Below are 13558 nucleotides of genomic sequence, written 5' to 3'. Positions count from 1 at the left end.
TGTCACTCCATATTGATGCCCAGTCTGCTGTATATATTCCAATCTCGGCTTCAGTGAATACTCCCTTAAGGATTATTTTTTCTGATCACAACACTCCAAAATCTTCAACTGTCTGCAATAGTGATAGAGTAAAAGAAGTGTCTTTGGAATAGTGTCAATCGTGTTTCTAAGAAGAAAAGGGGAGGAAATCTGTTGATTATGGGATCAATATGACTTTCAAAATGTTCTAATAGTCTTAAGAAATGGTAAAAGTATAGTCAGCAAATCACAGTATGGGGTGGGGAGATGGATCATCCAATGCAGGAAGAAGTGTGCAGAGCAAAAGAAGGTCATGAGGGTAAGTTTGTGTGAAAACTGCCTTGAGAGGAAGCTGAATGGAGAGCAAGTCATAAAGTAGTATATATACATGAATACATGCAAGGGAATGGAAATTCATGATAGAAGTAATAATCACATTGTTGCAATTCTTGTCTGGGAAGTCAAGAGTAAACACAAATGAGTCCCAAGCGATGCAATGAGCTGGAGCTGTTCATTTCCTGACACACTGCTATCAGCCCCACTCTTGCCATCATACTTAATGAGTTCCATGTTGATGTCAATAAACCTCCTTCTGGTACTTCCAAAGCAAGCAATGTATATTCCCAAATTTCAGTGTTCCATTCTCAAAACTATACCCTATAACGGCTTCTTGCCATGTCCCAGAACTAAGATAGATAAAATCTAAAAAAGAAAGATATATTTTCTATTCAAAACTTCCTGTCATCCCTCCTGCCTGTCTAATTTGTGTTAGAACCATTTCTAAGCCCTCCAAACCCATGACTCTTACACGTTTTTCCCATATGATTCTACATAAATGGTTACAAATACATGTATCTTAATGAGAGAAGTTAGTTGAAGGAGCCATTACATACAGTGTAGTTCAATGAGGTAAGCATACAGCTATTCCATGCGCATCTATGCTTCTGTTTATTTTATTGTTTGTCTTTATTTAAGTTCTAGTTAGTTAACATATGATAATACAGGTCTTATATGTAAGTACTGAATCACTAAATTATACACTTGAGGCTCTTACACATTTTTTAGCTTTCAGTTGATACTACTTTCTTCTCAGTGGATAGAAGATTATGGGTTTTCATTTTTCATACAGTTAGCTCCAGTTTTTGGTACCTACATATTTTCCCTCATTTGGCATCTACAGATCAACCACACTGCAAATTACAACTGTGAAACAATATCTGATGGTCAGATATGATGATGAAATCATGTATAAAAACTTATAGACATTGTAACTACTCCATGACATCTAATTCCCTGCATTTTGACTGACTTAACTCACCAAAAGTTTAAAAAATTATAAGCTATTATTTTTGTTTGTTGTAGAGAAAAGCTCCTAAACAGAAAGCTGAAACTTCTGATGCTAGGTATGTCAGCATACAATAAGACTGATGTCCATCCATCAATCTTCATTCTCATTGGCATTCCTGGGCTGGAGGCAGCCCACATCTGGATCTCCATCCCCTTTTGTGTGGTCTACCTTTTGGCCCTCCTGGGAAACTGTTCTCTTCTGTTTATCATCAAGACAGACTCCAGCCTCCATGAGCCAATGTACCTCTTCCTCTGCATGCTGGCTGTGGCTGATCTTATTGTGTGTACTACAGCTGTACCAAAACTCCTTAGCCTTTTCTGGTTCCATGATGGAGAAATTCGTATTGAAGCCTGCCTCACTCAAGTGTTCCTGATTCACTCTTGCTCCACCATGGAATCGGGCTTCTTCCTGGCCATGGCTTTTGACCGTTATATAGCCATTTGTAACCCATTAAGACATTCAGCTATTCTGACACAGGCTGTAATAGGGGGGATGGGTCTAGGTATAGTACTCCGTGGCATGGTACTTCTCAGTCCTCACCCCTTTCTGTTACGTTGGCTTCCCTACTGCAGAACCAATATTATTTCCCACACCTACTGTGAGTTCATGGCCCTCATTAAGATTGCCTGTGCTGAGACGAGAATCCGTAGAGCATACAGCCTCATTGTTGCCTTCCTTACTGGTGGGGTGGACTTCATATTGATTATTTGTTCTTATGTTCTCATACTCCACACAGTCTTCCACCTCCCATCCAAGGAGGCCCGACTCAAGACCTTGGGCACCTGTGGCTCCCATATCTGTGTCATCTTAGTGTCTTATACTCCAGCATTCTTCTCGTTCCTCACCCACAGGTTTGGGCATCATGTGGCTCCCCATGTCCACATATTTGTGGCCAACATCTATCTTCTGGTCCCACCCATGGTGAACCCTATTATCTATGGAGTAAGGACCAAGAGGATACGAGACAGGTTCCTTAAATTTTTCAGTTTTTCAAAGTCTGTGAACTAAGTCTTATGTGTATATATGAGTAATATATGAGCAAATGTTATATTATCTACCTTAGAATGTGTTATTTCTTCATGAAACTCCTCTTTTAATGGTCAGAGGGCTAGGATTTTTCTGTGGGAAGTAACTCACCTAAAGATATATTTTATGTTGGAACAATCATCACATTATATGACTCGTCACCAAAATGTTAAAATATTATTTCCTAAAAAACACAAAAAAACATAAAGACAATATAGAATCATCTGTGGCTAAAAACAAGAAATATTTAAAATTAACATGATATATAATCACATATCTTTGGTTTACCATTTAAGATTTACTACCAGATTTACAGGTTTCCTTCTTTTCCCCAGTCATTTTTTCTTAACTAAAGTCCTTTCTCAAGTACATAACTCATTACTTTTTTATTGATAATAGTTTGGTGCTAACTTTTGTGTTCTATGTTCATCTACTGTTTTCTTTATTTCTTCTTGCATGATGCTTTTCTAACTACACAGTTCCATTCTCCAATTATTACATTTCCTTAGCCTTTTGAAATCATTATTCTACAGTCTTCTAGAATCTACTCTTACTTTGAAGAAATCTGTTCTTGGCCAAGTTTTTTTATTTTGTAGGTAATCATCTTTTCTGTCTGACTGTCATTAAATCCTCTTGCTTTCTTTGGTGTTCTATAGTATCGCACAGATAAACCTCAGAGGCATTATGCTAAGTGACAAAAGATTACATACTGTATGATTCTGTTTAAATGAACCTCTAAGAAAGGAAAACTAGTGTGGGGGTAGTATTCAGGCATTCATGTTTTAAAGTTCTGTAGGTGATTCTTTTTTTTTTTTTTCTGTAGGTGATTATTAAATGCAGCTAAGACTGAGCTGTAGCTGTATAAGCTGAGGCACAGAAACATTAGTTGACCATAGGAAAAATATTTCAGTCAAGTACCTCCCTTCAAGCTAAAATGTGAAGAGAAGCAACATTTATTAAGCACTTACTAGATTCTAAGATTTTTTTTTTTTAGATTCTAAGATTTTTATTGTGGGTTTTAGATACATAATCACTTAACAGTCATGATATTTTTTAGAACTAATTATCATAAATACCCACATAATAAGTAACTCAACAAACTCATATTCAATGCGTTAATTTAAAGGAGCTAGGATATAACGTATGTCTAGTTCTAAAGCCATAATTTTCTTATAATCTTACAATGGTCCCATATACAGCTAAATCACTGAATGGACTCCCATGAACACACTTCTCACCAGTAGGCTAGAAACATTTTGTTCCAATAGTTTTTTTTTTTTTATAAAGTTGATTCAGACATATAAGCATTTACTTTCAGTAGAATGACATGTAACACTTAGATAATGTGTACATTCTCATAACAACCCCAGAGTCCTTTACATACATCAATGCATTAAATTTTCATGTGATTATTTCATTTTTATTATCCTTTTTATTAAATAATTTAATAATTTTATTATTATTATCCTTTTTATTAAAGGATTTGTAGGATTCATATCCTCATTTTACAAATAAGGAAATTGAGAAATAGAGAGATCAGTTGACTCTCTCATAGTCACAGAAATGATTAAAAATGGAGAATTAGTTAAAAATGGAGAGTTTGAACCTAGGAACTTTGACACCAGGTTTATATTCTCAACCATTACTCCATATTTAGTTACATATTGATATATACAGTGATGTATCAATGTGACAAGTGCTATGATAAAAATAGAAAGTAGATACATAATTAACCAAGGCTAGGGAGTATAGAAAGTCAAAAATAGTTCCAGAAGATAGGACATACATCAGGAACATTAGATAGGCAACTAATCGAAATTCCCTGTGGATTAGGTCAAGATAGGTAGGATAGAGTGTGGAGTGTGTGTGTTGGGAATTAGAGTGTTGCCCATTTCGAGTTAGCTAATTCTGCATTCAGTCATTTCACTTCCTAAAGATTATCCCATTTTCTCCAACTAACAATCAACCAATTTTATTATTAAAAAGTTTCAACTTTCTAGAATGACAGTTTTCAAAATTTAGGATTGAAGCCTCTTAAAATATGTATTGCTTAGGCCCACACTAAAATTATTAGATTTACAATGTCTGTGGCACATTGCATAAATAAAATCCTATTTACTTTTCATCAATCATTCTATATATTTATAATTTATGATCCACACTCCATCAATCATTCTATATATTTATAATTTATGATCCACACTCCATGCCACAGTTGTAAGAAGCTGAGAATAAACACATAGATGTCCTTGTACTCAGAAAATGTGGCATGATTTAAAATTCCAACCAAGATTTATAATTTTTACTTAGAATATAAAAGTTGGAAAGAATGTCACTCAAAACATTATGACAAAAAAAATACGTATGCTGGATAATCAAAGAACACAATTTTCTTGGATCTGTCAGAAAGTTCAAACCACAATGCAACTAACTAATCCAAAATTCAAGGGAAGATAGGTAACTCCAAAAAATGATGGAACATGATCCTGTGCTTACTAGGGGCAGTCACCCAGTTTCTTTCCCCTAAGGAACAAAAGTTTTCATCTGAAGGAAGAACACAAGTGGAGACTCAGTGCTGCTGAGACAAAGGAACAGAAACAAACTCAATAACTGAAGATGAGGCAGGTTCCTTAGGGTCCTATAGCACTAGGGGAGGAACAGAATCACTGAGGAGGCTTCACTTTCAAGACTCAAGGACATAGTACATGGCTCAGGCAGGATGAACCAGCCCAATTGGTATTGTAATGTCCTCTGGCTCTTACCACCAGACCAGCAGGGTTTGAGTAACAGGTAACAGTGCTCTAGACCTGAGAGAGTGTGGAGAACCTGAGGAGAAGCCTTATTTGTACCACAGCAACAAAGGAAGATCTAACACTGAGAAAAATCCAACTCATCAGCCCACACCCTGAACAAAGATAAAGTTAAATGAATGTGAAGCATTCACAGAGGACATTCAAAACAAAGCGTGAAGAAATGGATGACCTGAATAGTCCTTTACCTTTTTAAAAAAAATATTTTATTTGTTTATTCATAAGAGACACAGAAAGAAAGAGAAGGCAGAGATATAGGCAGAGGGAGAAGCAGGCTTCCCACAAGGAGCCCCATGCAGGATTTGATCCTGGGAATCCAGGATCAGGCCCTAAGCCAAAGGCAGACACTCAACCACTGAGCCACCCAGACATCCCTAAATAGTCCTTTACCTTTTAAAAAAAGTTCAATCTGTAGTTAGAAACCTTCTAACACAGAGGACTCCAGGCTCAGGTGACTGTATTGGTGAGTTTAGTCATTTAAATGCTAAATACCAATTCTCCACAAATTAGCCAAAACATATAAACAGATTGAAAACTAAGCAAATCATTTAAGATAAGATACAACTGAGACCATATCATTAAAGTCCATTTCATAAGTAGAATAAATAGACAGAGGATGAGATCAGTGTCACAACAGGATTCCAGGAAAAGCCACTTGTGCCTATAATTATACAGCATACTGATTGCTTCAAAGAGTTTCAAGTTCAGGATGTGATGTTAATTAATACAAATTCCCTCTACAAATTTACAACTATTTTTTCTGTTATAATAAGAATAAGTTGGATTTTTTTTCTTAAAGTGTATGCTATGGAATATTAGTGTAATAGGTTGGTCAAAGGAGCAATCTGAAGCCAATATTGTCTTAAGGTTTCAAATGAATATTTGTTAAATAAAAGATCTGAGAAATCCTGCAATAAAAATATAGCTAAAATTTTTGTTTTATTGACCAGGATTTACAAATATGTTTCCCCTGAATTCTTTCTATAAATAATGTCAGTAATAAGACCTAGAACTAGAGAACACTGAGTGATATCATATGGAACAAGAGTACACATGTACACATTTGGCTAATATTGGACTTGGGACATCACCAAAAATTCCTGCTTTCCATAAGAGGGAAACAACTCTAATAAACAACATAATATAGCTTCAAGGGGATCCCTGGATGTCCCAGAGGTTTAGTGCCTTCCTTCGGCCCAGGGTGTGATCCTGGAGTCCTGGGATAGAGTCCTACATCAGGCTCCCTGCATGGAGCCTGCTTCTCTCTCTGCCTATGTCTCTGCCTCTCTCTCTCTGTGTCTCTCATGAATAAATAAATAGAATCTTAAAAAAATAAAATAAAAAAATAACATAGCTTCAAAACAAAAACAAAAATCCTATGAATTTGCCAGGATTGCCAAGTTTTTACAATTCTGCTCATGATAGAAAATCTCACCTTTTCTCACATGATTATCATATTTGTAGGATCACTTTCATGTCTAAGAATACTAACATGGTAGAGTCAAAATAACATTCTTTTTGAGAGGGAGTCCAGGCATATGGGAAGTGTTTCAGCATCTATTATTTTGGAACCAGTATAGTAAGGCTGATATGCTATTTTTGTTTAAATTAGGATATTAAGGGATCCCTGGGTGGCGCAGCGGTTTGGCGCCTGCCTTTGGCCCAGGGGGCGATCCTGGAGACCGGGGATCGAATCCCACATCGGGCTCCTGGTGCATGGAGCCTGCTTCTCCCTCTGCTTATGTCTCTGCCTCTCTCTCTCTCTCTCTCTCTCTCTCTGTGACTATCATAAATAAGTAAAAAATAAATAAAAAATAAAAAAAAATAAATTAGGATATTAAGAAATTTATGGGTTTTTTTTATTATTTGTGTGGTATTTTCTTTTTGGAGGGTTGGTTTTGCTTTAAAATGATACAAACTGTGGAATGTGATGTGTTCAGTCCTGATGGAAGTAGAACGAAGTGCTCATTTTCTTCCAAGTGGGGAATCTGAATTATTTCCAAACAATGGAAAATTGTAAGACACTTTTATTCATGCATTGACATGGGCCTCACTTTTCATTTCTGGGTTTGAAAAAGAGGCTGACAGGCCTCTCCTGAGGCAGAACTGCATAACTTCCAAATGTTCTCTTTCCAATCTGAACAAAGAGAATTAGTGCTGTTCCCTTCTTAAATTTGATTCTTTACAAGAGTTATGTATTTTTCTTGGAAAAGACTTTCAGCACCTTTTCTCTAATCTGTTTTGTTCTGACACCGTAGATTACAGGGTTGAGGGCAGGTGGAATGACTACGTAGAAATTAGCCAAAAGGATGTGGATATAGCGTGGTATATTCTGGCCAAACCTGTGGGTCATAAATGAAAAAAATGCAGGAGTGTAGAAAGCCAGCATGACACATACATGAGAGCCACAGGTGCTGAGTGCTTTGAGCCGGGCATCGTGGGAAGGCAGTCGAAAGACAGCACGAAGAATCTGGACATAAGAAATGACAATAGCTATGATGTCAAACACCAGAATAGAGATGGCACATAAGCCATAGATGATGTTGATCCTGATGCTGGCACAAGACAGGCGGGCAATGCCCATGTGCTCACAGTAAGTGTGAGGAATAATTTGATGTCCACAAAATGGTAACCGTAGGATGAGTAGAACAAAGGGTATGGCAAAAGACAAAGGTCTCAGCAGGATTATCAATGCAATGACGACTACCACCCTGTTTGTCAGCACCAATGTGTACTGAAGAGGGTTGCAGATGGCCACATAGCGATCATAGGCCATAGCCACAAGCACAGCTGACTCCATGCCAGTGTATAGGTGGATGAAGAACATCTGGATGAGGCATCCTTCAAAGGAGATTTCTCTCAGGTTGAACCAGAAGATGCCAAGCATCTTGGGGATGGTGGATGTTGACAGGCCCAGATCGATAGATGACAGAATGGCCAAGAAGTAGAACATGGGCTGGTGGAGGCTGCTCTCAGTGTCAATCACAGAAAGAATTATGATATTTCCAAGAACAGCTGTCAGGTACACAGCAAAGAAAGGGAAACCAATCCAGATATGTATATATTCCAACCCAGGAATCCCCAGAAGGAAGAAAGAGTAGGGATGAAATAGGGTAGTATTAAGTGAGGTCATCTTTCTGGGATATTTTTTATAGTGAAATATATTATAGATAAGTATCTCTTATTCACTGAATAAGACTCATCCTTGCTTAGCACACAGAGAAAATGAAGAATTCAGTGAAACACTTATTCTATCTACCCATCACAGAGACTTGAAAATATATGAAATTGAGTGGCAAAGTGAAGCCACTTGTACTGCATCATAGCCATTCAATTAAATTGAATATTTTTATTCAACCAAGATTGACTAAGTATCTAGTATATATGTGCCAAGTTCTGTGCTAAGACTGATTGCAAAAGACAAGTTAGAGAAGGTTCCTTTTTTCGATGGAACTTAGTTTTAGTGGTTGAAACAGTTAAGCAACTCAATCATTTCAATTAACAAAATAATTGTAAAGATAAAGTTGTTTCCTTGCTACCTAGGTACATGAAATATTTTACTGAAAATCATTTTTATGGTATAGAAAAATTATTTGATTTATGACTATATACATTATGTACAAGATAGGAACATAAACATAATGAGAGTCATTATAATTCTGTATGTACCACATTTCTGAGCTGAACACATATAATGCACTCTTCAAAGAACCTGCAAGTGCGGTAAACCAGAAATTTCTAAGACAATTTTCGATCTATGTAGGCTTCTCACTGTTTAAGTCCCCAAAAACATTTTTCATGCCATAGTCATCTTGTGATCTCTCTTTTCTTGCTGGTGCCAGTATCAGAGAAGGTTTTATTAAAGAAGTTGTATTAAAGAAGTCATATAAAATGTCATTTCAGGATAATCTTCTTAATCCGGGTCTGCTTAAAATGGAACATACATATTCCTCTTCATTCCTGTTCTGATTATAGGTAAATAGAGCCTTGACCCTTAAGTGCTCTCCTGCTGATATCTGTCCAGAAAGAAACACAGATTGACAGGTGGGCACATAAATAATAATATTCAGGTTTATAAACTATCACAAAACTGTCAGGTAAAGTGAGTTAATTTATACACATCACTCCTGGAAATAATCATTTCTCTAAGATGTTACAATAAATGCACCTTAATAACTCAAGTACATTGTATCAGAGCTCTTGCTTTCCCTTTTACATACTCTTGATAGATAGATAATAATAGATAGATGGTAAGTAGATAGATGATAGATAGATAGATAGATAGATAGATAGATAGATAGATAGATAGATATCTGCACACACACAGAGAAGGTCTGGCATTTAAAAGTACTCAGTTCAAATAAGAATTACTAATTTTCAGAAAATTACCACCAACAGGAAAGTAGATCTAATCCATACCACTAGGAGGGTATTTCCTTATTAACATGAGAAGTTTGGAAGAACTTGGAGGGCTGAGGTAAAGTGTGTTATTGTGATATATCACCTTTGATGTACTTAACTCCCTTATAGACAGAACTGGGCCTTTCCATTGTTCTTCTGCTCAGTCTTCTGTGAGATTTCTAAGTCCTGTGCAAAGCAGGAATGAGCTATAAACTACATTAGCCAGACGAACTGTATTAGAATAGTATTTCTGGGGATGGAAGCATGTGTCTGTGTATGTCTGTGTGTTGGAAGGGTGCATTGCAGTTTGAGTCTTGGGCAAATTGCTTAAGAAATCCTAGAAAGAAGAGTTTGATCACAGGTACAGGAAGGAGACAGTTACAATAATTAGTCAAGCCAAGCAAATTACTAGATGGAGGATATAGAAGAGATTTCAAGAAAGAAATAAGAACTATATAGAAAACTATCCCTAATTTAAACAGGGATGACTAAATGCAAGGATTGGCTTTTAAACCCAGGGGATTTGGGAAGGGAATGAAGTAGAATCCTATAATCAGATTTATTTTTCTGTGTTGGAGGTTCAGCTAATTTAGAGTGTAGTATATGAGAAATGGCATAATGTTTAGAAGCACACACTAGGAATTAAAGCCAGAGTCTTTATGCCATGTGAATTTGGTTAAATTATTTCTCTTTTTTGGGTCTATGTTTCCTCACCTATGAAATGAGACTAAAATGCTTACATAGCAGAATTCACGCAAGTTTTGCATGACTCAAGATGGGCCATCAAAAAGTATAGTTGCAATTACTCATGAATCTATTGATAAGAACACAATAAAGTAGAAAGCTACAGTGGAAGTGGTTCCAACTTATCTCAGGCCTTCAGATAATCCTTACATCAGGGGTCAGCAGACTAAATCCTGATCCTCACTTTATCTGCATACAAATATTTTGATAGGGTTTCTAACATTTACAATAAAGTATATCTGATTACCCTATCCATAATAGCATTATCTACCCGGAGACCAAACCATTCTAAGAGGATTAGTACTACCTTTAGTTGGGAGAAAATAGCAAGTGTTTTGGTGTATTTTACTAGGTTGTAATTAGTGAGAGATAATTTCTGAATAGCTTAAGGTAAGTTTCATTATTGTTCTCCCTCTGTGTCAAAAATGCACCCAGGATAAGGACATTTATCCAACCTTTAAACTAGATTAGGGGACGCCTAGTGGCTCAGCGGTTGAGCATCTGCCTGTGGCTCAGGGCATGATCAAGGAGTCCTAGGATCCAGTCCTACATCAGGCTCTCTGCATGGAGCCTACTTCTCCCTCTGCCTATGTCTCTGCCTCTCTCTGTCTGTCTCTCATGAATAAAAAAATGAATAATCTTTAAAATAAATAATAAACTAGGTTAGAAGGGATTGAAGGAGAGATAACAGTGAGCAAAGAGACAGAACACATTGAAAGAAAGAACCTTAATAGATGAGTAATTAGGCTCCAGGTCAATGAAGAGCTCTATGCACAGAAAGAATGGCAGAGGCGTTAAAAGATTTAAGGTCTGTGCGCAGAGATGGTATAAGGATGTATTAGAAATGAAAGCAGTAGCTGCTCATGTGCACATGAGAGATTATGCCAACACATTCTTACGGTCAGTCCTCTCATCCCCTCCCTTTAGTCAGCAAGTTTTCCTACCGTCCCCTGCCCCCACGCATCCTATCATCATCTACCAATCTCCCTTGTGCTCACCAGGCCACAGATAAGAATCCATACTTCTAAGGCATTACTTGCCAGCCAGGGACTCCTGGAGAAGTTAGCAAATCTCCCTTAGCATCCTTCTGAGCTCCATTTGCTTTGGTGGGAGGATTTTTTTATACTGTTGCCACAGCCTCTAGAGTGAGAACTTTGTCTGTCTTGGAACTCCTTGGGGGATAGTGGGGGCTACAAAGCTCTGAGATCTGGATTAACTCCTTTTCTAGTGTTAAGTGAATTAGTGGAACAGAATCACCAGACACTGAGAGACCATATCCTGATTCTGGACCTTGACTCCCAAATCTAGAATTAATATATATCCAGGAGGATAATTATTATTATTTTGGTCTTGTAAAATATGTAAAAACCATAGATTGTGTGTCTTGTAAAATTTTTCAACATTTTTTCCAACAGGGTTCCTGGAATTGGTTTTAGGCTATTAGTTCTGAACTCCTCAAAGCAGGGGGGTGGGGGGGGGGGGAGATGCCATTGGTCCAGGCTCCAAATATATATAAACTGATGATTGTATTAAATTTGTGAAAATCTTCTTAGTATTGTTAAAAAAGATCTGTTCAACCCATAAATCTGAAGTTTTATGTTTCTTTAATTTTGAAGTTACTTTTTCAAATATTTCACCTCTTCATTTATTATTTCCCTCCTTCTAAAATTCATTACATATGCTTTTGGCAATTCTACATAAATCTTTCAATATATTCCTTTTTTTTCATTTTCTTGTATTCATTAGTGATAATTTCATAATTTCTTTATGACATATATAACTGTGTGTGTGTGTGTGTGCTGTTCAGTGATCTTACATGCAGAATTTTATATATATTGATTAGATCAACTCTATTAAAGTGTCTTTTTGTTCCAAATAGTCTTTATAGGAACTTAATTATGTGGAAGTTGCATTTGTTTCCTACTGCTGCCATAATAAATTATCACAAATTTAGTAGCTCAAAACAACACAAATTTATTATCTTATAATTCTGTAAGTTAGAAATTCAAAACATGTATCACTGGGCTAAAAATCCAGATGTCAGCAGGCGAGAATCCTTTTCAGGAAACTTTAGAGGTAAATCTTTTTTCTTGACTTCTAGAGGCTGCCCACATTCCTTGACTGCATGCCTCCTTCAGTCTTCAAGACTGGCAATGGCTGTTGTCAGTCCATTTGGGTTGCAATAACAGAACACCATAGATTGTGTGGCTTTTAGATGGCTGCCTTCTTGCTGTTTCTCCCCAGGGCCTTTCTTCATTAATCCCATCACAAGGGCCCCACCCTCGGGACCTAATCTGACCCTAATTACCTTCAAAGATCCATCTTCAAATACTATGATGTTGGAGGTTAAAGCTTCAATGTATGAATTTGGCAGGGGAGGGGGAGGGCATGAGCATTCAGTCCATAAGGGTGCCCTGAACTTGCAGGTGTGTCTGAGCCAGTGTCTTAACTAGTGCTGGCTGCACAATAGGAGAGACCCAGTATGAAGCAAAGGTGCTTGGCCCTTTGTTAAAAATACAGGGAAGAAAAGAGCTTTCATTTTTCTTCCATGGTTTCTCTTTTAATCAATGATGGTGTTTCCCATTTTCTCTTTTATCTTGCTCTCTTTTGGGCTTGGGGAAAACCTATGGGGTAGGTGCAGACATGCACAGGTGTACAGGGTTATTGTCCTGTGAATTGGCGAGTTGGCTACAGGTGTGGATAGGATTGGGGTCAGGAGCTCTGAGCAGGACTAAGGTAGCAAGTAGCCAAGTAAGCATCTTGGGAATATATGGAGGGTAATAGCAGGTGAGAATGTATGAGTCAGGCTCCAAACCCCAGCACCTGCCCCATTTTCATGTCAGATTCCAATCGCAGAACATAAATGTGAAGATAAGATGGTTTAAAAAATTCAAGACAACATTAAAGCCCAAGTATGGCAGAGATTAAATGTCAAGTGTAGGGCCCCCTTTTGAAGGAGGGTTCTAAGTGCTGCAGTGATCACACACTCATGAAGAGCCTAATGGTATTAACTAAGCCTCTACTAGCCTAACTTTTGAGATATATTGGTTAGTAACTGGGCAAAAAAGAAAGCAAAAGGACTGTACCTGCACCAATCAAGTTTTTATTTTTCATAGAATAAGGATTGACTTGAAATACCCAAGACACAGTATTAGAATCTGCTTAAAATTATTGATTTACAAGATTTACAGGGTTCCACTACCAAATTTTA

General features: G+C 37.2%; 2 protein-coding genes across 2 annotated transcripts; one reads left to right on the top strand and one right to left on the bottom strand.

The window, feature by feature from the left end:
- Window positions 1-1396: 1396 nt before the first annotated feature.
- LOC112667857 (olfactory receptor 52D1-like) lies at window positions 1397-2374 on the top strand. The gene has a single exon (XM_025459915.3). It carries the CDS (start codon window positions 1415-1417, stop codon window positions 2372-2374), a length of 960 nt encoding a protein of 319 aa, XP_025315700.3. The 5' UTR covers window positions 1397-1414.
- Window positions 2375-7393: 5019 nt separating this feature from the next.
- On the bottom strand, window positions 7394-8335 carry LOC112667330 (olfactory receptor 52E1-like). The gene has a single exon (XM_025458915.3). The coding sequence runs from the start codon at window positions 8333-8335 to the stop codon at window positions 7394-7396; it is 942 nt and encodes a 313-aa protein (XP_025314700.3).
- Window positions 8336-13558: the final 5223 nt, after the last annotated feature.

The sequence above is a fragment of the Canis lupus genome, chromosome 21, assembly GCF_003254725.2.
Source record: "Canis lupus dingo isolate Sandy chromosome 21, ASM325472v2, whole genome shotgun sequence".
Classification (NCBI taxonomy): domain Eukaryota; kingdom Metazoa; phylum Chordata; class Mammalia; order Carnivora; family Canidae; genus Canis; species Canis lupus.
Note: the sequence above shows the minus strand (reverse complement) of the source record. Positions and strands in the feature narration are given on the sequence as shown.

Bases quoted from the DNA above. Each gene is read 5' to 3' on its own strand.
- LOC112667857 (XM_025459915.3), top strand. From the start codon at position 1,415: ATGCTAGGTATGTCAGCATACAATAAGACTGATGTCCATCCATCAATC.
- LOC112667330 (XM_025458915.3), bottom strand. From the start codon at position 8,335: ATGACCTCACTTAATACTACCCTATTTCATCCCTACTCTTTCTTCCTT.